This window comes from Talpa occidentalis, unplaced genomic scaffold, assembly GCF_014898055.3.
Source record: "Talpa occidentalis isolate TD23 unplaced genomic scaffold, MPIMG_talOcc4v2.1 talOcc4.7, whole genome shotgun sequence".
NCBI lineage: Eukaryota > Metazoa > Chordata > Mammalia > Eulipotyphla > Talpidae > Talpa > Talpa occidentalis.
The window spans coordinates 124,840,357-124,863,627 of NW_023605083.1; the positions used below are offsets into that span (position 1 = coordinate 124,840,357).

Below are 23,271 nucleotides of genomic sequence, written 5' to 3' on the forward strand. Positions count from 1 at the left end.
ATGACGTCATCGCGGCCCCAGAGCCGGAACTGCCTCCGCAGAGCCCAGCCCTCCCCAGGTTCAGTCAAGTCGCCGTCCAGCGAGCTAGTACTCCGGAAGCTAAAGGTGGCCCTGCTCAGTGGGACCACGTGGTCCGAGGTACGCAGAGCAATGTCACCCAAGTCGTATTTGCAAAGGACCGGCCTTTAGGGGACAATTGTAGGTAAATATGGTTTCCGCCCAAGCCCTTTCCTCGGGCCGTTTGGGCGACTCCCTGTCACTGCTGCTCCGTCTTCACGCCCAAGGCCACGCCCAGGCGGGCCGCGGACACTCCCCCTCCCCCCCCGGTGTCCTGTCAGTGTGCGGCGGCGGCGTGAGGCGTTCTGCAGCGTTCAGGTCGCGAGCGCGTGGCCCCTCCCGGGACCCGTAGCTCCAGGCCCCGCCCCCGGCCGCGCTCTCCCCAGTGCGCATGTCAGGTGCGCGCCCCCTTCCCCCAGTCTGCAACGGGCTGAGGCGGCGGCGGCCAAGGGGGCGGAGAGGCGGGAGCGCGGCGGGACGCGGCCTGGACCGCGCGTACCTCGGCCTGGGGTTCTCTCCGCGTCGGCGGTGACAGCTGCGACTGCGGCTCCGGCCGCGGGGTCGTGCGAGGTGGGTCTGGAGGCGCGGCCGCCACCCCCGGGGCGCTGGAAACGACTGTGGGGCCTACACGGGCCGGGAGCCGCGGCCTGGCTTAACAAAGAGCCGGCGGAGCCTCGGGGCACCGGAGGCCTGGGGCCGGGAAGGGGTGGGAGTGCGGGCGGGGCCGAGGCCTCGAGGGGGCCCTTCTGGCCGCGCCGCTCCCGCTGGTTCTCACTCCTCCCGCAACTCTTACCGGGGCCCTTTTGGCGGTTTTCCGGAGGCGGCGCCAGCCCGCCCGCTGGGGAAGGGATCTGCAGGGTGCCGAGCTCCGAGGCGGGGAGAGCCCTAGGGAGGATACTCCCTAGCGGTTGGCAGATGAAGGCCTCCGAGGCAGGGGGGACCTCATATGCAAAAGTTGCCAGGTCGGAGGTCAGCAAAAGACATGATCTTTGTGCAGCCTTGAGTAGATCGGTGATCAGCATCCCCAGGGTCACGCAAACTTTTTTGCAACCTACTTAAGAGCCTTGCCTGATGTCACTAAATGCTCGATGTCAAGTTGCAGGCGTATTCTCTCTAATAGAAGGGGAAACTGTGGTACTAATGGAGAGCTTGGGGGAAATCATACCTTACCGCTTTTGTGAAGCATTTCCTTCGTTGCCGGCACTCCTTGAGGCGGTGGTTCACTTTGTTTTGGCTTCCTTGTATGTTGTTTTGTTGTTGTTGTTTTTAATAAATGCCGTTTTCATAGCTATCCTTCACCGTTCTATGCACCCCGGAGCTCCTGAAGGGCAGAGGTTAAGTCTTCTAACTTTGCTCAGAGCCAAGCCCAGTTCTGGCATTTTAGGAAGTGAGCAATAAGTGTTAAATACGAAAATGAATTTTTAGACTTTCAGCGGTGAAAAAAAATGTAAGTTGTATTTTTCTGTACCTGGAAGGGACTTCATGTGGGCTAGTTTACAATTCATTCAAGAATATTTTTATCGACGCCTGCCGTGTGCCTGTGCTCTAGCATAGTCCCAGGTGTGTGATCTCTGCCCTCAAGAAACTTACTTTTCATTGGGGGAAAGAAAAGAAACTGTAAACAACCATATAAATTGTGGTATATATTAGAAGATAATTAGGGCCTTTGGGAGGAAATAAACCTGGAAAGAGGAATGGGGTACTGTAGCATTTTAAAGTAAGGTGGCCAGGGAATTCTTTATAGACAGGATGATAGTTAAGCTTGCTTGGAGGTGAGAGAAAGCCATTTGAGTATCTGAAGAAAGGAACGTTCTGGGCAGAGGGAACAGCAAGTGTTAAGGCCTTAAAGAGGAAAATTCTGGCCTGTTAGAGGGAAAGTGCTTGGTGCTCTGCGAGCAAAGGAGGCACAATGCTGGGAGATAACGCCTGCGGAGATGGGGACAGAACAACCAGGACTTTTTTAACCATGTGAGGATTTCACTTTAGCTCTTAGGAGATGGGAACCATCTGAGGTTTTGATCAGAGGTGTGGTAAATTCTGACTTACATTGTAATAACTGAAATTTGTGAAGGAGTGTACTTAATACATTCCTTTGTATTTGAATATCAGATTGATATTCATGTAAGCAGCGCTTGTTTCTTTAATAAAAAGGAATGTTTCTAAAATACGTGTAACTCAACATTTACTTATATTTGGCTTTAGAAAAATGTGATGAAATTCTTGTTTCATACAGATTCTCATTAGAGAACTGACCAGTTTATAGTGTATGAAATGTTCTCAAGGCAGATTATTAGGTAAATAAAATAGATGTTAGTTAACTGTCACTAGAACTCCTACCTGCAAAAACACGAATGGAGTAGTATGGTTTATAAGCAGTGTGGTTTATAAGCAGTTGGTTTTTGTCTGCTATTTTTAAAATCATTTAGATCATAATCTTATTTTTCACCATTGCCCAAAACATAAACTCTAATCAAGTAAGTGTTCCCTGCTTATTTCTTAGCCTTTACTGTGTCTGCCTTTTCTCCTCTAGAAGGTCCTCCTCCATACATCTCTACTCAGCTTGCATCTTTCTGTGCCTAACCTGGCTTGGTGCACTCTTCTAAAGCCTCTCCCCACTTAGATCACTTACAGTGATCTCTGACATCTTCACTGTCATCCGGCATTTGTATGGAATCTCTGAGTTAAAAGAGATGTCTAGCTTGCTACTCTTCCCTACTGATGGGGAAACTGGTTTCTGGAGAAAGAATAAATATAATGACAGTATTGTGCACTTGCTTGGTGCCAAGCTTTGTTTTGAGTGTATTTTTGTACATAAACTCTTTTTTATTTTTTTTAAGATTTATTTTTATTTATGCATACAAGAACTGGGGTGTAGGCCAGAGTTGGGGGGGGTGAGAGGATTCACCAGAGGCAGAGTGGTGGACCCACTGAAATACACTGCAGAGGGGAGCAGTGGGTGAGACAGGAGAGGTCTGCCTCGCCAGGTGGGTTAGCTCCCTGGTCGGGGATGGAACTCATGCTGCAGTGGCTGCTGATAGCTTGATTGCATTGACTTTAACCCCTGCACCACCAGGGAGGCCCCTAAACTCAAATTTTTACCAACTTTGTGAGGTAGCTGATACTCTTACCATCTTACGGATAAGGAAACTGAGGCCTCGAGGTTCATACCCATTTAGCATAAAGCTAGAGTTTGAGCATAGCCTGTTTAATCAGAACCACGTTACTATTCTTGTTAGGATTTTCTTCTGAATTACACATTTATTGCCTAGAACCATATCAAGCAGGACCTTATGCTATCTTCAAATTTTCTCCTCACCCAGGTTGAAAATCGCTTTGGGTCTCCTGTTCAATGAATAAACTTGAGTAATGAGTATCTCCTCTGGAAAGCATACCAGAAAAAATAAACCTTTGTCTTCATCCTTGAGACCTGTAACATGGAATGAGAGAGATAAAACAAGTACACAAATAGTTATAATTAAATGTTAGCTGTTTCAGACTAGAAAGGGAGTTTGAGAAAGAAAAGACCATTTCTTTGGGGCAGTCATATTCATTTCATAATTTTTACAGTAGTTGAGATGGACTTTGAAGGATAGGACTTCAGTAGGTAGGTATAGTGAGTTTTGCTGGGGAGGGAATCCAGGTAGAGGGAAATGCTTGGTTTTCATGGGAAATGAAGTGCATGTGGGGAAACCCCCAGATGATATAAATGATAAAATAGTGGTTACCATATAGAGGGTCTCCTTCCAGTCCTATTAATTATAGAGAACTATTGACTTCAAGGGAGTGACAGAATCAGAAGAGGGCATCAGGTAGTTTGGGGCCAGGCTCTATCCTAGAGTTTTTAATGAGTATGTGAATGCTTAACCTTACTTGGGTATGACTTTTCCTAGTTCTGTTGAGGGAGGTAGACATTCGTTTTCTCTTTCAGATATTTTTCTCACTGTTATGTCACATTTTATACTTAACTTTTTTAAAGATTTAGTTATGTATGCATACAAGAGCTGGGGTACAGGCCAGAGGCTTGGGAGGGGGGATGAGAGGATTCACCAGATGGAGTGGGGAACAGAACAGGCAGATTGACCGAAGTACACTGCTGAGGGGAGCAGCGGGCGAGTCAGGAGGGGTTTGCTGCACCATGTGTGTTGCTCCCTGGCCAGGGATTGAATTGTGCTGCAGCAGCTGCGGAGAGCTTCATAGGTTTCTCTTAACCCCTTGCGCCACCAGGGAGGCACACCTTTTATACTTTATCATGTAGCATCACTTTTCATAGATTATAGAAATTTGTAACCCAAGATGTACATCACCATGACTTTTATGATACATAAATTCTATTTATTTTTTTTATAGAAGTTACTGCCAGAACATTTTTTTAAGATTTTATTTATTTATTTTTGCATAGAACTGGAATATAGGCCAGAGGTGGGGGTTGGGGTGGTTCAGCGGATTCACCAGAGACAGAATGGGGAGTAGAGTAGGCAGATTCACTGAAATACATCGTTAAGGGGAGCTGCTGGCAAGACAGGAGAGGTCTGCTGTGCCATACGTGGGTCAGCTCCTTGGCTGAGGATGGATTTCAGGCCACGGCAGTGGTAGCACTGAGACTTAGCCCCTAGGCCACCAAGGGAGGCCCCTATGATAAAAAATTTTAAAACAGTAGAGTTGCAAGGATGGAGAGATTACTTGTCAAATGTCATGTGCCAGTCATCTTAGAGAGGTCTTACTTCTTTCTGTAATTTTTTTTAATTGAAATTATATTATTTGATTTTTTTTTTTCCGCTCTCCTGGGCCAGACTGACCTTCCTGAAAATGGGCTGTGTCTGATTCTGTTAACATATCCTCAGCACCTTGAACAGTGCCTGGCAGAATTGGCATTCAGTATATTTTAAAATATTGATTAGTTGTGTGAAGGCTGGATATCACAGACCTGTTAGGAAATTATTGCAGTTGGAGATGGAAAGGAGAGGTGGGCACTTAACAGAAAGTGATTATTGACTAATATGAAACAGTGTTATTACTAAGACCCAACCTCGGTGGCTGTGTTTAAACAATCATTAAATTTTGCTTGTTTTTCTGTTATACAACTAATTCTTTTCAAATTGTCTTTATCTTAAAAAGCAGTCTTTTTATTTTATTATTTTTTTTTAATCTATACAAGCACTGGGTACAGTCAGAAGCGCGGGAGGGTGAGAGAATTCTCAGAGCCAGAGCGGGGAACAGAACAGGCAGACAGACCTATGAAATACACTGCTGAAGGGAGCAGTGGGCGGGGCAGAAGGGGTCTGCACGCCTTGTGGGACCCTTGCTGGCAGCAGGGGATCAAACCGGCGCTGCAGAGGCTGCAGGCAGCTTCGCAGCCCAGCGTTCAACTGCTGCGCCACCAGGGGAGGCCCAAAAAGCAGTCTTTTTTAAAGAGAAAAATGTAGTTGAATTTTCACAAGTGTGTTTGTATTTCAGCTAGACTAAGATCTTGACAGCATCATCCCTTTCTCAAACTGGGTAAAGCAATCTAAAAACACATATGCTGATGGAATTCTAATACTTAAATTTTGATTGTTTTTATAATTTCGTTTTATCATGCAAAAATCTTAACATTAGGTGGCATTAAATCCATCCACACTGTTTTGCTGCTGTCAACACCATGGTGTGGGCAAAACCCTCCCGTAACACTGAAACTCGCAGCCATTAGACAGTAACCCTCGCAACCACCCAACTTTCCTTCTCTGAGTTTGTGTCCTCTACGCGCCTCATGTATGTGGAATATTAGAATATTTACCCTTTTATGACTGTCTTATTTCACTTAGCATGATGACCTCAATCGTTATTCATGTTGTAGCATGTCAGAATTAAGCTGCATAAATATTGCTGTGTGTGCGTGACCACATTTACTTTATCTACTCATTTATTGGTGGACGAGTAGATAGCAACAAGACAACTTGGGTTGCCAGAAAGCAAGTAGAAAGCAATTTGGGTTGCAGTCACCTTTCAAGTACTGTGAATAATGTAGCTATAAGTGTGGATATACAAATAACTGTTTAAGTCCCCACTTTTACTTCTTTTGGTACATATTCAGAAAATGGAATTGTTGGATCATATGGTAGTTCTATGATTAACTTTTTTGAGGAACCAGTTTTTCACAGCATTTTATGTTCCCACCAGCAATGTACAGGGGATCTAGTTCTCTACACCCTTGCCAAAGCTTGTTCTTGTTCTTTTTCCTTTTTTAATAGTAGCCATTTTGATGGACATGAGGTAAGTTGTTTTTTTAATAAATTTGTCAGGTAACATGTAAATTTAAGGTATGCAGGGTGCTAATTTGACACATTTATGTATTGTTAATGTGATTATCATTGTAGTAACATCACGTTACCTATTATACAATGTTATCTGTATTCATTATGTTGTACAGTCGATCTCTATGGCTCATTTACTACTTGTTGACAATTTTGTGCCCTTAAACACCATCAGTCTTTTTTTTTTTTTTTTTAATTTATATATTTATTTATATGGGAACTGGGGTACAGGCCAGATTCACGGGAAGGTGAGAGGACTCACCAGAGTAGGGAACAGAACAGGCAGACTGACGAAATACACTGCTGAGGGGAGCAGCGGGCGCTACAGGAGGAGAGGTCTGCCATGTGGGACCCTCGCTGGCCGGCCAGGATCGAACTGGCAGTGCAGAGACTGCGGACAGCTTCACAGCACAGCGCTCAACCACCTGCGCCACCAGGGGAGGCCCAGCACCATCAGTCTTAACCCCTCACCTTTAATCCTCTGATAAACGCCAGTATTACTCTGGTTTTTACAGGTTCAGCTTTTTTAGATTCCTCATATGAGCAAAACCATACACTACTCATCTTTCTCATGATTTATCTTACTATATGATGTGCTCAGGGTCCACCTAGGTTGTCACAAATGACAGGATATCCTACTTTCTCATGACTGAATAATATTCCTCTGTGTGTGTGTGTGTGTGTGTGTGTGTGTGTGTGTGTGTGTGTGTGTGTCTCTTTTTTCAATCATCCATTGATGGGTATTTGATTTGTTTACATGTCTTGCTCTTGTGACTAATGCCATGATAAACATGGGAGTACAGATATCTCATTGAAATCCTGTTTTATCTTCTTTGACTATATGCCCAGAAGTAGAATTGCTGGATAAGGTATGCGAGGCCTACTTTTAATTTTTTGAGGAATCTCCATATTTTCCATAGTGGTAAAACTTATTTATATTCCCACCAACAGTGTTCCATTTTGAAGTGCTGTGATTTTGATTTTGCATTTCCCTAATGATTAATGATGTTAAACATCATATGCTTATTGTTCTATTTGTATATCTTCTTTAGGAAATTGTCTTTTCAAGTCCTTTTCCCATTTGGATTAAATTACTTGGTGTTTTTTATTTTTTAATTATTGAGCTCTTTGTTTTTAATGAAACCTGTGTGCTTACCTGAGTGTCAGGTGCTATGTTTATTGTGATTTTTATATGCACTGAAACTAATGTTTTTACTATTTTTGTCACCAATTTGAGAGGTGTTTCTTGAGACAGAGGTGAAGTTTCAGAGATATTTGATATTAGTTTGATAGGAAGGATATTCCAGGCATCATTGGGAAGAGGCTTAGAGGGCCCTCCCTGGTGGCGCAAAGGGTTAAGACGCAACCTATGAAGCTGGCTGCAGCAAGAGTTCGATCCCTGGGCAGGGAGCTACCCACGTGGCACAGCAGACCTCTCCTGACTCACCCCCTGCTCCTCTCAGCAGTATATTTCAGTCAGTCTGCCTGTTGTGTTCCCTCTGTCTCTGGTGAATCCTCTCACCACCCACTCCCCACACCTCTGGCCTGTACCCCAGTTCTTGTATGTATAAATAAATATTTTTTTTAAAAAGGCTTAGAAATATGTAAATGCATGTGTGTGAGAGAGATTCAGATCCACAAATATCAGTATTAAAGTTAATTTTTATGCTCTTAACTATGCTCTGACTCATTAGCTATTTAGTAGATGTTTCTTCTCCAAGTAGTATTTGTTTAGAAAATGCAAATTAATTTTTATGGCCTAAGCAGAGGAGGACTTAAGTTACTTTGGAGGCTTGTACTATGATTTTTTTTCTGTCATCTTGCATCTGATTATCCTCTTTGGAATAGAAACATGCTTGCATTTCTTTTGTAACAAAATTTCTCTAGCCAATACCTCACTCTCTCCTTCCTGCCATTGATAAATGCCCCAGAAAGTAATCTGTATTTCTCTTGACCTAGTCCTCAACCTCTATCACTTACTTACCATTTGCTCCTTAACCTTGCATTTTCTGCTCCATTGAAACTGACTCCTGACTGTATATCCAGTGGAGCCTTTCCAGTTCTTAACTGACTTTTGTTTTGTTTTTAACATTGAGCCTCTAAGACTTATCTGTCTTACTGCTTTTTACTAACCTTCTTCCTTCGTAAGTTTCCATGTGAATTTCTTTCCATGCCCATTCCTAAATGTTGTCTTGTTTCCTAAGATATGACTTGCCCCTCTTCTTACTCTGTGCCCTCTAGCTTGCCTACAATCATAACTTCAAAAGCTAATGTCATATATCAAATCTATAGTTTTACCTTTGCTAAGGTACATTTTAGGTATAGTAAAGCTGCCTTCACTTCCTTTTTCCTCTTTTATTAGTAAAACTCTACCTGCAGATGCCTTTCTTCAGTTATAGACCCTGCTTGTCTGTCCGTAGCTCTCCTCTAGGTACTGAACTCATCTCACCTTCTGCCTGCTTCTCCCAGCCTGGCTTATCAAGGTTTCTGTTTCTGTCTGTCACACCACCATTCACCTAATCTGTAAAACCAGAAACCTCCCAAGTTATTCTAGACTCTTCCGCCTTACCTTTCCACATCTAATTGTCACTCAAACCAATTCATTCTTCCTCATAGATATCTATGTAACTTAGATCTACCTCCCTGTTTCTCCTTCATATCCATTTTCTTAGTTCAATACCTTATCACTTTACAACTGTATTTTTTTTAAAGATTTATTTTTATTTATGCATACAAGAACTGGGGTGTTGGCCAGAGGTGTGGGGGTGGGGGTGAGAGGACTCCCAGAGACAGAGTGGGGAGCAGAACAGCCACATCCACTGAAATACACTGCTGAGGGGAGCAGTGGGTGAGACAGGAGAGGTCTGCTGCACCTGGCCAGGGATCAAACTCATGCCATAGTGACTGGAGATCGCTTGATAGTACTGAGACTTTTACCCCTGCGCCACCAGGGAGGTCCACATTTGTATTTTTATAATAACCTGACCTCTTGCTTCCAACTTTTTCTACTGTCTCTCATCTAATCTTCCCCAAACACTGAGCTGAAACATGCCCTCTTTTTACTTAAAACTCAAAGCTAATGACTCCTTATAATTGGCAGAATATAGAGATAGATGGTATATTCTTAGCATAGCATGCTAAACTGTTCATCTGGTCTCTGCCTGTCTCTCTCAACATGTCCTGCAATTTTCCAAATTTAACTCTAGCTGCATTGAACTATTTCCAGTTCTTTGTGCAGTAGTTCCATTAGAATATATCTTTTCTTTTTCAAGCTAGCTAAAACTGTACTGTAAAATCCTTGAAAATGGGACTATTTCTTAAATAGCCAGTGCTTAATATGCTGCCTAGCTTTCCTCAGCAAACTTTGAGTAAACCATTGAAATTATCCTGCTAGGAGATTAAAAATCTATGCAATGGAAAATATTTTCCCCCAGTCCTTCCTTTGTCTATTTTCTGACTTCTGTTACTTTTTATTAGCACCTTATTATATATTGTATACAGTAGAGAAAATGAGGTTCCAGGGTTCATGGTTTTTATTGCTTAGGAATAACTCATATAAAGGCAGACTGACACATTGGTTAAGCAATATTATCAGATACTAAAACTTAGTTGCTTGTAAATATTCTTTCTTAATCTCATCTCTCTAAAATTATTTGTTCCCTTAAGGGATTCCTGAAGAAAGAAAGGGATGATCTTAAGTTCTGATCAACTGGTACTATTAAGTATATAATTATCTTAGCCATGCTCAACTTTTACAAAAGATCCTACGTGAATAAAGACAGTCCCTACCTGGGACTTTAACTTAGTGCTTAACTACCTGTTACTGAAGGCCGCCAAAGGGTGGAGATTGATACAGCATCAATCAAATTTAATACAGTAAGCAGACTGAGTAAAACCTAGAAGGTATAGGTAGGGGCAGGATAGAGAAGCCTAAAAGTAGAACATGTTCCGTGTGCCTTTAATAATGTCATTGCTTTTTAAAAAAAAAAAAAAAAAACAACAGTTTTTAGGTCTTTTTTTCTACATTGGCTTCAGAGTACATTATAAACATTTTAATTTTTGTTATTGATGGTAAACTTTAATACAAAGGCAAAAGTAAAATTCAGACCTTCATCTTCATAGACAACCCTCCAGCTGTCTCTGTACTGGTAACATGTGCTTTTGCGTACTCTGATTCATACTTAACACCTTGTTTTATGCCTTTAATTCAGTGTGTAATGGGACACTTTTCCATAAATGTAAGTTGTAATTAAAAATCTTAGAATAACCAAATTTTCTTTTGGTTAAGCAATTGTTTTCAGCATTGGTCCCCAGGAAATTAAGGGCATACTCAAAGCTATAGTTGTAATGATATGTTTTACAACATTATACAAAATATTCAATAAAAAGTTTTTGACATTTAAAGGTGTTCATAGTATATTATTAAGTGAAGAAATCAATAGCCAAATATGTATAGTATGATTTCAGTTTTTAAAAATTGTGTGTGTGTACATATGTGCATAGAAAAAAAACAGCAAAAGATATAAGCAAAATATATCTGGGTGAGGAAATTTTAGGTAGTTTCAAATTTGTTCTTTTTTTGCATTCTGCGCTTTCTGCTTTTCTCCAAATTTAGGTACTTGTATCATCAAATAAAAGATTTTTTGGAGCCACGGCCAATAAGATGTGAGATACTGTTTTTAAACTGATTTTATCAATGCTTAGGCAATTTCTTTATAATCTTTAACTGTAGGCCTAATGAATATTTCAGGCAACTTAATGAATTTTGGCTTCTTTCTGGATAGTGTTCCAGTGGGCAGTTTACTAACTGGGTGGTTCCTGAGTACCCTTTAGAGACAATTACATAGATACTTTGTACAGATAGATTACTTTTAAGTTTAGGTTTGATTCTAAACTTAGGTATGATTCTTCCATTTGTCATTACACAGGATAATCTTTAGTTTTAGGATAGTCTTGGTGATAATAGCACCTCAGCCTCTGTTATAGCAACCATTGCATTATGTTATAATTGTAGGTTGGTTTTTGTCTTTTCTGTGTGTGTGTGTGTGTATATATATTTTTTATTTTTATTTTTTGGCCTGTTTTCCTAGTAGATTTAAATCCCTTGAGGATAAAGGGCGGGGGCTGAGGGCAGGGGAGACTGAGTCTCCTTGGCATCTTCAGTTACCTAACACAAGCCTAGGACATACCAAATCTCAAAATATTTGTAGCCTTATGAGTGTTGTTGGCAGCTTAGTAAGATGTTAAATTAGTAGTCAAATCCTTCTATGGGGATGATATTAAATACTGTGTTCCTGTTTAGAGTCAGATCCCAATAAAATACTTTCTTCAGTGTTTTAGTAATTTAGTCAATGTGGTCATTTTGTTGAGATTATTAACAAGTACAAAGCAAAAGTTTTAATGAGAAGCAAAAGTTTAAAATAGAATTGTTCATAGAGCTTGGAAGATATATAAAAATTAGTGGGTTTTTAATAAAGTTAAATTTCTATTTTTCTATCTTGTTCCTTACAGATCAATTATTGACACCATGAACTGGAATAAAGGTGGCCCTGGCACTAAGAGAGGATTTGGCTTTGGAGGTTTTGCCATTAGTGCTGGGAAGAAGGAAGAACCGAAACTTCCTCAGCAATCCCATAGTGCCTTTGGGGCAACCAGCTCTTCTTCCGGATTTGGAAAGTCAGCTCCACCACAGCTCCCTTCTTTCTACAAAATTGGATCTAAACGGGCCAACTTTGATGAAGAAAATGCGTAAGTGGTAATTTCTCAAAATTTAACGAAGGGTGGACTTTGAGATAGTCATCCACCAATAGAAATTGGGACAAAGAAACCATTTATTTCCCAAATAATAATGCCTTCATTAATTGTTTATTTCACTGGATTGCATTTTTCCTAATAAGTTGTCTGTTGTAAGGAATATAATACTGAGCTGCTTACTTATACCTTTACTTGTTGCAAAAAGGACTTGAAGTCATTGAAAGTAAATATGATTGATAAGTTTTAAATAAATTCAACTGGTTTCTGGTGGTCTTCACTGAAATTTTTGTTGATATCTTATAAATTGTTTTGTAAACACAGGCAGAAACACTGTCTCATCACCTGAGTAAAACATATCATGTTGTAATAACATTTTTTTTAGAAATATTCATTTAGCATAGAAGAACTGGGATATAGGCCAGAGGTACGGGGGCGGGGGGGGGATGATGGGTGATAGGATTCACCAGAGACAGAGTGGGGAGCAGAGGAGGCGAGTAGACTGAAATACACTGCTAAGGGGAGTAGCGGGCAAGATAGGCAAGGTCTGCTGGCACCATATGTGGGTTAGCTTCCTGACCGAGGCTCAAACGCAGGTCCTAGTAATAATAGTGCTGAGACATAACCCCTAGGCCACCAGGGAGGCCCACATGTTGTAACATCTTATAGTAGTAGAAAAATGTTGGCTTTTTGCCCATGGTTCTCAGGAAACATTTACCAATTATCTTTTTTTTTTTTTTTTCGAAGTTTTTTTTTTTTTTTTAAATTTTCTAGAGGCATGTCTTATTTATTTATCTATTTGTTTGTTTGTTTGGTTGGTTTATACATGCACTGGGTACAGTCAGAAGCCGGGAGGGTGAGAGAATTCACCAGAGCCAGAGCAGGGAGCAGAGCAGGCAGAAGGACCGAAGCACACTGCTGAGGGGAGCAGCGGGCGGCAGGAGAGGTCTGCGCGCCATGTGGGACCCTCCTCCGGTGGCTGGGGAGCAGCTGGGGATCGAACCGGCGCCGCAGAGGCCGCGGGCAGCTTCGCAACCCAGCGCTCAACCGCTGCGCCACCTGGGAGGCCCCCAATTATCTTTTTTACCTTGGTTGTCTAACGGCAAGTGGTGGTTATATAAAGCTAGGGTTTGAACATTTGAGCTTTAATTCCCATAGGTTGTAATTTCTCTTTTTGCCAAATTTGAAGAAATCTCTGATTGTTGTTACTTCCATCTTGGTTGTGGTGCTGCTTGAGATATTTATTTATTTTTTATGAGCTGGGGTACAGGCTAGAGATGCAGGGGGTGAGAGGATTCACCAGAGACAGAGTGGAGAACAGAACAGGCAGATTGACTGAAGTACACTGCTGAGGGGAGCAGCAGGCAAGTCAGGAGAGGTCTGCTGCGCCAAGTGGGTTGCTCCCTGGCCGGCCGGGGATCGAACTCGTGCTGCTGAGGCTGAGGATGCTTCATAGTGCAATGCTTAATCCCTTGCACCACCAGGGAGGCCCGAGAGATTTATTTTCTAATTAAATTTAAAAAACCTTAAAACATAAGTTTTTGGTTTTTTGTTTTTTTTTTTGTTTTTTTTTTTTTAAAGATTTATTTATTTATTTATTTGTACAAGAACCGGGGTATAGGCCAGATGCATGGGAGGGTGAGAGGGTTCACCAGAGACAGAGTGGGGAACAGAACAGGCAGACTGACGAAATACACTGCTGAGGGGAGCAATGGGCACGACTTGAAAGGTCTGCTGCGCCATGTGAGACCCTTGCCGGCCAACCGGGATCAAACCGGCGCTGCAGAGGCTGCGGACAGCTTCACAGCGCGGCGCTCAACCACCTGCGCCACCAGGAGAGGCCCAAAACAGAAGTTTTTTAAGTACAGAGCATTTTTGAAATCTGGCACATGATTCATTAATCAAAAACAGAAGTTTCATAAGAAGCAAAGTCAAAGATCATTATTCTGTAGAGCATTTTACCAATTCAGAATCACTTTTTTATTAGTGAAATGAAACACACATAACAGTTAAGAGTTTAAGAATAATTCCTGTGAATACTTGAAATGCTTTAAAGTTTTAAACTGCAGTTGTTTATTTAAATTAATATTTGGTTGTATTAGTTTAATTTTTGAGGTAAGGTCTAAATGATGATTTTGTTTTAGCTTATAAAGAACTGTATAGACTTCTTTTTTTGTAATGTTAGAGGAAAAGGGATATTTTCTCCAGACTCTGAGTTTGTCTTTTTTGAATACTTAAGTAGAATGGTGAATGATTTGGGATTGACAATTAATTTTTAATTGTAGAAGTTTTCTGTCAGTCTCAGGAAATACGTCAGAACTTATGAAGAAAATCCCTAGTCTTAGAGCTGTATATCTAAGGATTATAAAGAATAAACTAGGCTTTTCATATCTTAAAGAAAAGTAATATTTTCTCATAGCATACTCTTTTTTTTTAATATCAGGTCATTTTTTTTTTTTTTAAGATTTCTTTATTTATACAAACACTGGGTACAATCAGAAGCACAGGAGGGTGAGAGAACCCACCAGAGCCAGAGCAGGGAACAGAAGAAGCAGACTGATGAAACACATTGCTGAGGGGAGCAGTGGGTGGCAGGAGAGGCCTGCCTCGCCATGTGGGACCCTCTCCGGGGGCCAGGGATCAAACTGGTGCTGTAGAGGCTGTGGGCAGCCCCACAGCCCCAGCGCTCAACTGCTGCGCCACCAGGGGAGGCCCTCATAGCATACTCTTTAATATTTGCTATATCTAAATTTGGGCTGAAAACTCATTCATTTTAACAAACTGGAAAATGTGATTTAACAGGCACTCTTGAAATGAAGAGTCTGCTGTTATTACTTTGTTGCAATGTTAGAATTTTGCATGTGTTAAAGTATACTTAATAAATTAGGTCCTCAGGCACAGCCTAGAGGTCTCTAACTTGACCACAGTCTAGAGGTCTCTGAATTTGCTGTTTAACTCTCTTAATAGTAAATCACACTAGTAAGATTTTCTGGTAAATGGAAGACTCACTGATTTCACTCTAAACATGCACTTTACCAATATGTATCTTAATTTCCAGATATTTTGAAGATGAGGAAGAAGACTCTAGCAATGTTGATTTACCTTACATTCCTGCTGAAAATTCGCCTACCCGCCAGCAATTCCATTCCAAACCAGTCGATTCTGACAGTGATGACGATCCCTTGGAAGCTTTCATGGCTGAAGTGGAGGCATGTATCAAGTCTTTGTTTCATTAATTTATAGCAATCAGAAATATATTAACCCAGTGCTTTAGTCTTCATTCTGAATTTTTTAGTCTTTTTTTTTTTTTTTAGAATTTTGCTCATGTACATTATAGTTCATTAAATTTACTTCCTCTTGCCCTGTAGCATTTTTCAAAGATGCTCAGTACCTAGAAATTTGTACTATAACCCTTAAGACATAGTAGTTCAAGATTTGTATGTCTGTGCTGTTTTAATAGTTCTTGGTATATTCTTAAGTAGAATAAACAACTTTCAAAATAAAAATACGGTATTCTGTACTTCTAATGTTTATTTCTTATCATCACCCTTATCAATATCTGTGACCTTCTTGTAGACTGTGAAACTTGTGGCCATTTCCTTCTTGAAACTGTTTCACTAGATTTGTGATTTTGCATTTTTTTCCTTTTTCTCCCATCTCTGGCATTTCTTTCTAGTCACTTAAAAATTTAAGCACATATAAAGTGGAAGAATGAAATGAACTGTGTGGCCTTCACCATACTTTATTAACATTTTAGGCCAGTCTTGGGTTTCCTAACCCCTCCCATCCCGCCTTTTTTTTTTTTTTTTTTTTTAAGATTTATTTTATTTGTACAAGAACTGGGGTACAGGCCAGATGCGCGGGAGGGTAAGAGGATTCACCAGAGACTGAATGGGGAACAGAACAGGCAGACTGAAGAAATACACTGCTGAGGGGAGCAGCAGGCGAGACAGGAGAGGTCTGCTCGCCATGTGGGTTGTTCCGGGGCTGGTGGGGATTGAACCAGCACTGCAGAGGCTGCGGACAGCTCCACAGCGCTGTGCTCAACCTCCTGTGCCACCAGAGAGGCCATGTTTTTTCTTTTTAATTATTTTAAAGTAAATCCAGACATAACATTTTGTCCATCAGTACTCCTGTAAGGTAATTCTATAAGATAACCACCATATATCATTTTTGTACCCAAAAAAAATTGCCTAGTACCTGACTGTTACCTAGAATTTTTGTGATCCTCTTCTAGTTTTTTACATACGACCATTCTCATATAATTATCTATATTGATTTGCTATCTTTGCTCTTCAAATATTCCTTAGTGACCTCATCCACTTCTAAAATTTTTAACTTCCGTGTGAATAATTCATGACTTCAGTTTCATATTGTCTTTGGTTTTAGTTCTGTTTTCTAGAAGTGTATTGGACATTTTTTCATGGCTGTGTTCCTCTGGCAGCTTCAGCTCAATTCCTCATCTTTCCTCCTCAACCTGGTCTTTTATTTCTCCTTAATGGCACCGATATTAACACAGTCACCTTAAGTTATTTGTCACTTGTTCCCTCCCACCCACACATTTTCTTCTTAGCAGACAAGTGAGCATGTTTACAGTTCATTTCAGTTAGCACTCAGAATAATAATGGTGAGTAGGCAGAAAAATTATAAATTTTTTGTAGCTAGTAGGGAAACTGAACTCTAAGATAATTGAAATCTCATTCCCCGGATCACATTGGTACTATGTGGCAGAACTGTTAGTCAAATCTAATTTTTCTTGCTTACACCCTAGCTCTTTCCAGTATATAATGTGGCCTGTCCTCTTGTTTTTTGCCAAGTTCTGTCAGTTTCTACAATATTTCTTTTATCTATTCCTTATTTTTTCCCTTCACTTTAGTAATCCTAATTTATACCCTCATTAATTCTTGCCTGGTCTAAATTTTCTCCCTTATTAGCCTCTGCTCCCCCATGCAGAGAAAGTAAAGCAGGTTTTATGTTGTATATAGCTGTAGAGTAATTAGACTAAGTATGTTTCTAATCACGGTATACCGCTTGTTCAAAAACTGTTACTTAATTGCTTATGAAAGAATCCTTCCAGATTCCTCATTTACCAACTAACTGAAGTAGATAGCAGAATTCATCTCTTCTCTGAATAAGGAGGGAAAGAAAGAATTCAGTGTAGATGTATTTCTGTTTGGTCTAAGCATTGTTTTTTTAAAAGTGTGAGACAACATTTTTAAATTAGGAGATTTTGTCTAAAAGCTTAGGCATTTGATAAGTGGAAGATTGGCAATACTAAACCTGCATTCTTACGTGGCTGTGTGCTTTAGACAAGACATACCTTTTCTCCTTCACTATAGTACCATCACTGCCTGTTGTCGTCTTGATACTGAGGCCACCATTTAGCAACATTAATCACCATATTTGGCATTATAGTTAGGTTGTTTTTTAACCGTGGAGAAATAATTTTCTGAACTCTGATCTCTCATCAAATAGAAAATTAAAGACTCAGGACCATGTGAGATGAGAAAGATTAGAACATGTCTATTCCTACTCCCCAGAATATTCTTAAGAGTAAGAATATTTTGAACTAAAATGCAAGCAAAGCGTGTCTGCATCAGAAGAAAGCAACTTTTTGTTTATGTTGACTCACTTTCATGTATTGCATATTGGCAACCACTAGACTTTTAAATTTCCCAAATTTGATTAGAATAACTCAAGTTTCTTGCTGAAAAATACACAACACCTAAAGGCCTACCCGGTGACACAGCGGGTTGAGCACAGCTCTGAGAAGTTGTCCACAGCCTCTACAGCGCTAGTTCGTTTCCTGGCCAGCCAGGGAGACACCCACATGGCACAGCAGACCTCTCCTGTCTTACCTGCTGCTCCCCTGAGCAGTTTATTTCAGTCCATCTGCCTGTTCTGCTCCCCACTCTGTCTCTGGTGAATCCTCTCACCCACTGCATCTCCGGCCTCTACCCCAGTTCTTGTATAAATAAAAATAAATCTAAAAAATATATATACCTAATAGTAGTTGAGTGAATATTCAACTCTAAATCCCATGTTGTTTTTGCTTAATCATTCTGTAGCTGAGTTCTTGTAACACTGTGTTTCTGCCTTAATACTTACCAAAACTATTCAGAGCATTCATGTGCCTTTCCAATATGATAGTATTTAGTATGTATCTTAAATGATTCTAGAGTAAAGGCACTGAACTGTTTGTTATGTTTGAGATGTCATATACATAACTTTTTTTTTTCCCATCTTGAGTTTTCCCAAAGGGCTATGTTTGCATAGTTCTTGGTTTTATAGGTTTAAATTTAGACTTGATTTTTGGTAGTACAAGATAGCTTAACCCTTTTTGAGTGTACTACCTGAGAAGGGACTAAATTCTCTTGCTTGGTATTTCAAGAAGGTGAAGTTGTTTGGCAGTTAAATCTTTTTTGATATAATCCTTCTTCTGGTATATTATCAAGAGGTTTTGCTGATTTTAGAACAGAGAGGTTAGGTATTGTTTGATCATGGAGAATGTTGTTACCAAAGTATTATATTAGTTCCTGATATCAAGTGTAAGTGAGAAAGTGTAAGTACATTTTCTAGAAAATGCAGATTTTTCTAGTGCTTGACCTAGATGAAGGTTTATTTTTAACCAGTGTTTTTTTTTTTTTTTTTTTAAGAGGTTTATATGGGCTTTAAAAAGATGTGTAGTATAAAAGTTTGTGACCCATTTCTTATGTTACATTGCTTATGTTATCTTTTTCTTTGGTTATAATCTTAGGATATCTTTATCTGACTCAGTCCCTTGAAAAAGATTATATTTAATATTTCTCTTTATAATAATTCCTTTATATTAATTAGAACATCTGACCATACCAGGTTATATATTGTGGCATATTTGAAAACAGAAAAACTTAAGTTGCTTTATGACAAGAAATCGTTGAGTAAAATGAAATTAACCAAGGGGGGAAAAAAATCACAAAAGTTACTTGATTTTCATATGTATAAAATGGAATTAATTTAAATCAGTAACTGTCAATTTTTGCTTTGTGTAAGAATTGCCTGTGAAAAATGTAAAAACTATGCATTTAACTTCATCGCCAAGAATTCTTATTCTGTGGATTTAGAGCAGTGTTTTCAACCTCAAGACGGTGGACAGTGGGGCTCAGTAATTCTTTGTTATGAGGGCTGTCCTGGGCATCCTAGGATGTCTGGATGCCTCAGTGGCCTCCACTCATTAGACATTAGTAACAATCCTCCCCAAACTGTAATAACCAAAAATGTCCCCACACATTTGTTCTCTAGAAACAAATTGCCCCAGATTGAGATCCACATTTCCAGAGTCAGATCCAGCAATCAGAATTTTTTTTTTTACTAACCCCTTTGGTAATTTCATTATAAAATTGTTTTAAAAGGTCATCAGTCAAGCATTTTTGCTAATTTTTCCATGCATGATATAGCAGATAAAAGTCATGATTCCATGTGCAGTCAAATTTTTAGAACATTTGTATATTTCTCTTGGAAGAATAACTGTGCAGTTGTTCAATGCATAATTAAACAGTGGTGGTGCTTGTTCAAATCTAAAACTCTTCATAAAGAAAATTTCTCTTTTAGTGTTTTTAGTTGATGACTCCATATAGCCTTTGTTTTACTAGGATCAGGCGGCTAGAGACATGAAGAGGCTTGAAGAAAAGGACAAAGAAAGAAAAAACGTAAAGTAAGTTATTTTCTTCTCTTTCACAAAGGTTACGTGAAAATTGTTCAAGTTTTGCAAAGCCTGTTTTCCCAAAGTTTATAGAGAAAAATTAAAATACACACACATCTTGACTTGAAATTATTCAAGTATCTTAAATAATGTATCTGTAGGTTAATAGACATGACAAGAATCTTTGCATTTTCAGTGATTTGTGTTCTTTTTGGTGGAATAGCATTTAGTATTCTCTTTAAAAAGTAGTTTTTTAGTAAATGCAATAATAAGTTATGGGGGTTAAAGCTTAGGCTCATTGTTTTGAATTTCGCCCCGTGATTAATATAAAATAGGGTAATACCTATATTATTGGGTATGAGCAATAATGGTGGTTATATTATAAAAACTTTGTATATTATTAAGCAATAAAACCTAATTTATTAAAGGAGTGGCCATGTTTTAGTGACCGTAATCAGAACTTGATATACTTTATCTTCTGGAAAAGAGACTTCTGCTCTTTTCCTTGCTGATTATGAATGAATACACTCCTCTGAAAGCTTTTGCTGCCTGGTACCAAGCAGGCATGGTTAGAGTTTTTCCTCCTCCTGCTTGGCAATTAGTGCTTCGTTCAGACCTTCCCAGCCCCAAGGTTCAGTCCTCTCTTCGGTGCTTAAAATATATTGCATACTTTTCCAGTTGCCCTACACTGGTGGTGTTTCTTGCTCGTTGCCTTAGGAGAAGCAAGTACTCTAGGTTAGGCAGAAAGTCTAATTAGAAAAAGATGGTTGTGGGAACTAAGCAAACCATACTTTCTAGAGCTCCTGAGAGATACAACAGTTAGTGGTGATTATCCCCTTCTCCATGTGAACTGCTTGGGAATTTTAGCCCCAAATTTACAAAAGAGTTGAGGTAGTTTTTCTCTCTATCACCAAGGATTTTGATTGAAAGCAGTTACCGCTGCACTAGAAACTGGGGGTCATTAAGAAAGTCATGATATTCTTCCTAGGATATGCCAGATAAAGGATTTTTTTCTTTTAACATAAAATGCTTCTCACAACTGCCTTGTGTTTGTTGTATGGGGTTGACAAGCCAAGGATCCTTGAGTATCTGCTTCAAATGTTTTTACTCCTTATGCCCTGATTAATAATGATGCTTTTAGGAGAGCCATATCATCCCATTCAAGAGAAATACAAACTGCAACTCATAGCATGAAAGCACACGTGTGATGGGTGGATAGTTTACAGTGTGCTTATTGCTGCTTTGTTATTGTTAGTGTTGTGTTCCTGCACCGCATGGAATTCAACACTAATGTGCTATAAGTATGGAGCTGGGTTTGTGGAACATTTGCAGGGAAGTTTGTTTCTCCGCTTGTTTTTCCAGGGGTATTCGAGATGACATTGAAGAGGAAGATGACCAAGTGAGTTCCTATGCAGTATTTCTATCTTTTATTTTTACCGCACAAAATCTATACTGGGGAAAGGCTAGAGAGTGCCTTTAGTGACATGGCCATTCCTGACATTCAGTAGGGAATGTCATTTGACTTGTTATTTTCTTTCATGTGTGACCAATTGGTAATATAAAGATTCACATGGCTTTCCCCCATGTTGAAGATAGAACTTTTGCTCAACTATGATATCAAAAGCAAGTATGAGACTTACCCAACTTGATTTTTTTTAATCCAAAATTAATACTTATTTTGGTAAACCAAGATGTCAAGTAGTTTGGGTCTACTGATGGCCTATAGCAACATCTAACCTCTACCTCTTTCTAAGGGTTTTGTTTTGTGATTCTTGTAACTCAAGATGAAACATTGATTTAATGCCTGTCCTTTAGTATTTTTTTTTCTATTGTTCAGTTATGGGATGGTGAGAAGGGAACCAGAGTGAGCAGAGTGGCCCTTTCCAGGTTTGTGACCCTTCTAAACAGTGTCAACTTCCAAACTTGGATTGGTAAAGCCACAGCATATGTTCCACAGCTCTGGGCAGGGTAGGTAGACACCCCCTTCATCCCCCCCCCACCCCCAGGAAGGTTGTGGAACAGACTGATTTGTAAGTCTTCTATTAAACAAGTTAAATAATTTTATAGTAGTAACTGTCTCATTTCTTTTGTCCTTTTGAACACTGCTATTGCTAAAGGAATCATTGCTAGTAAAAGTCTTGGCCTTGCTTGGTAGGTATTTAAACTGTGTAATCGTCTGGTACACTGTGCACTAATTACAGGAACAGAAGTGTTCTTGGTTGTACTTGGGTATGATTATGTTCTTGTGCTTTCCTGCAGGAAGCTTATTTTCGGTACATGGCAGAAAACCCTACTGCTGGTGTGGTTCAAGAGGAGGAGGAAGATAATCTGGAATATGATAGTGATGGGAATCCAATTGCACCTTCCAAAAAAATCATTGATCCTCTTCCTCCCATTGATCATTCAGAGGTATGTTGTTTCTTGCTGAATTTGGGTCTTGATTCTTGTTTTAAGTTTTTTCTTTAGTACATTGTTTGTTTGTTTGTTTGTTTTTTACTTTAGTATAGGTTTTCCCTATATCTGAGAAGTCTTGGTTTATATATCTTGTGTCAAAAGAATATTTGTTCCTTGGGATCTTGTCATCTCTGCTAGGTAGATGAGTCAGAAATTTCATGGAGAGTTTCACAAGGAACCCTTAGCTTACATTGCTGTTCAAGATACAGCTGTATCACTTGCTCAATTTTGATTTTAAGCTAAGAATTTTTTTCAAGCAACTGTACTGTTTTCCAGAGTATCACTTACCATCTTTTTTTAAAGTGGGTCTTAGGGCCTATGTTTGTTTTTCAGATGCTATCAGTCTTAACTCTTTCTCCCAGATCTGGGGCAAATGAGCAGCTTTTCCTTCATAGTGGAACCAGGAACTATAGGTTCCTTAAACCCCAAAAAGGGAATGAGAATATCTCTATATCCACTAGGGAAAATAATCAGTGTTTCATCCAAGTTAAATATGAGACTACACACATCCTACTGATTCTAGATCTAGAGTAATGATTTTTTAAAAAAAAAATTTTAAGATTTTTTTATTTATGCATACAAGAACTGGGGTATCAGCCAGAGGTGCAGGAGGTGAGAGGATTCATCAGGGACAGAGTGGAGAGCGAAACAGGCATGTTCAACATGGCATGTTCATCTGCTGCTGAGGGGAGCAATAGACGAGATATGAGAGGTCTGCTGCACCATGTAGGTCACCTCCCTGGCAAGGGATTGAACTCCTGTGTCTCCTGTTGCAGTGGCTGGAAATGCTTGATAGTGCTGTGTCTTTAACCCCTGTGCCACCAGGGAGGCCCCTAGAGCAGTAATTTTTAAAGTGTGGTTCAAGTGTTTATGGGAGGATTTTTTCAGGCTGTCTACAAAGTCAAAAGATGCTTTCATAAATATGTTATTTTCCTTTTTAACCGCATAAGCATTTGTATCACTGGCTAAAGGCTATGATGGGTGAAACTGCTGATGCCTTAGCTGAATCAAGACACTGATATAGACTGTTCTAATAGA

At 39.8% G+C, this 23,271-nt stretch overlaps 1 protein-coding gene across 3 annotated transcripts in view; it reads left to right on the forward strand.

Annotated features, from left to right (window-relative positions):
* Window positions 1–11: 11 nt before the first annotated feature.
* The window catches only part of DDX42 (DEAD-box helicase 42), a 38,168-nt gene continuing 14,908 nt past the window's right edge, over window positions 12–23,271 (forward strand). Inside the window, exons 1-6 of one of the 3 annotated variants that reach the window (XM_037494760.2) lie at window positions 12–202; window positions 11,859–12,095; window positions 15,157–15,307; window positions 19,730–19,791; window positions 21,142–21,178; window positions 22,039–22,188. In XM_037494760.2, coding sequence (XP_037350657.1) covers window positions 11,875–12,095; window positions 15,157–15,307; window positions 19,730–19,791; window positions 21,142–21,178; window positions 22,039–22,188 — 621 coding nt within the window. In that variant the 5' untranslated portion in view covers window positions 12–202; window positions 11,859–11,874. Of the gene's footprint in view, window positions 203–525; window positions 628–11,858; window positions 12,096–15,156; window positions 15,308–19,729; window positions 19,792–21,141; window positions 21,179–22,038; window positions 22,189–23,271 lie in introns of those variants that run through there. The other 2 variants (XM_037494761.2, XM_037494759.2) reach the window with 2 other exon arrangements.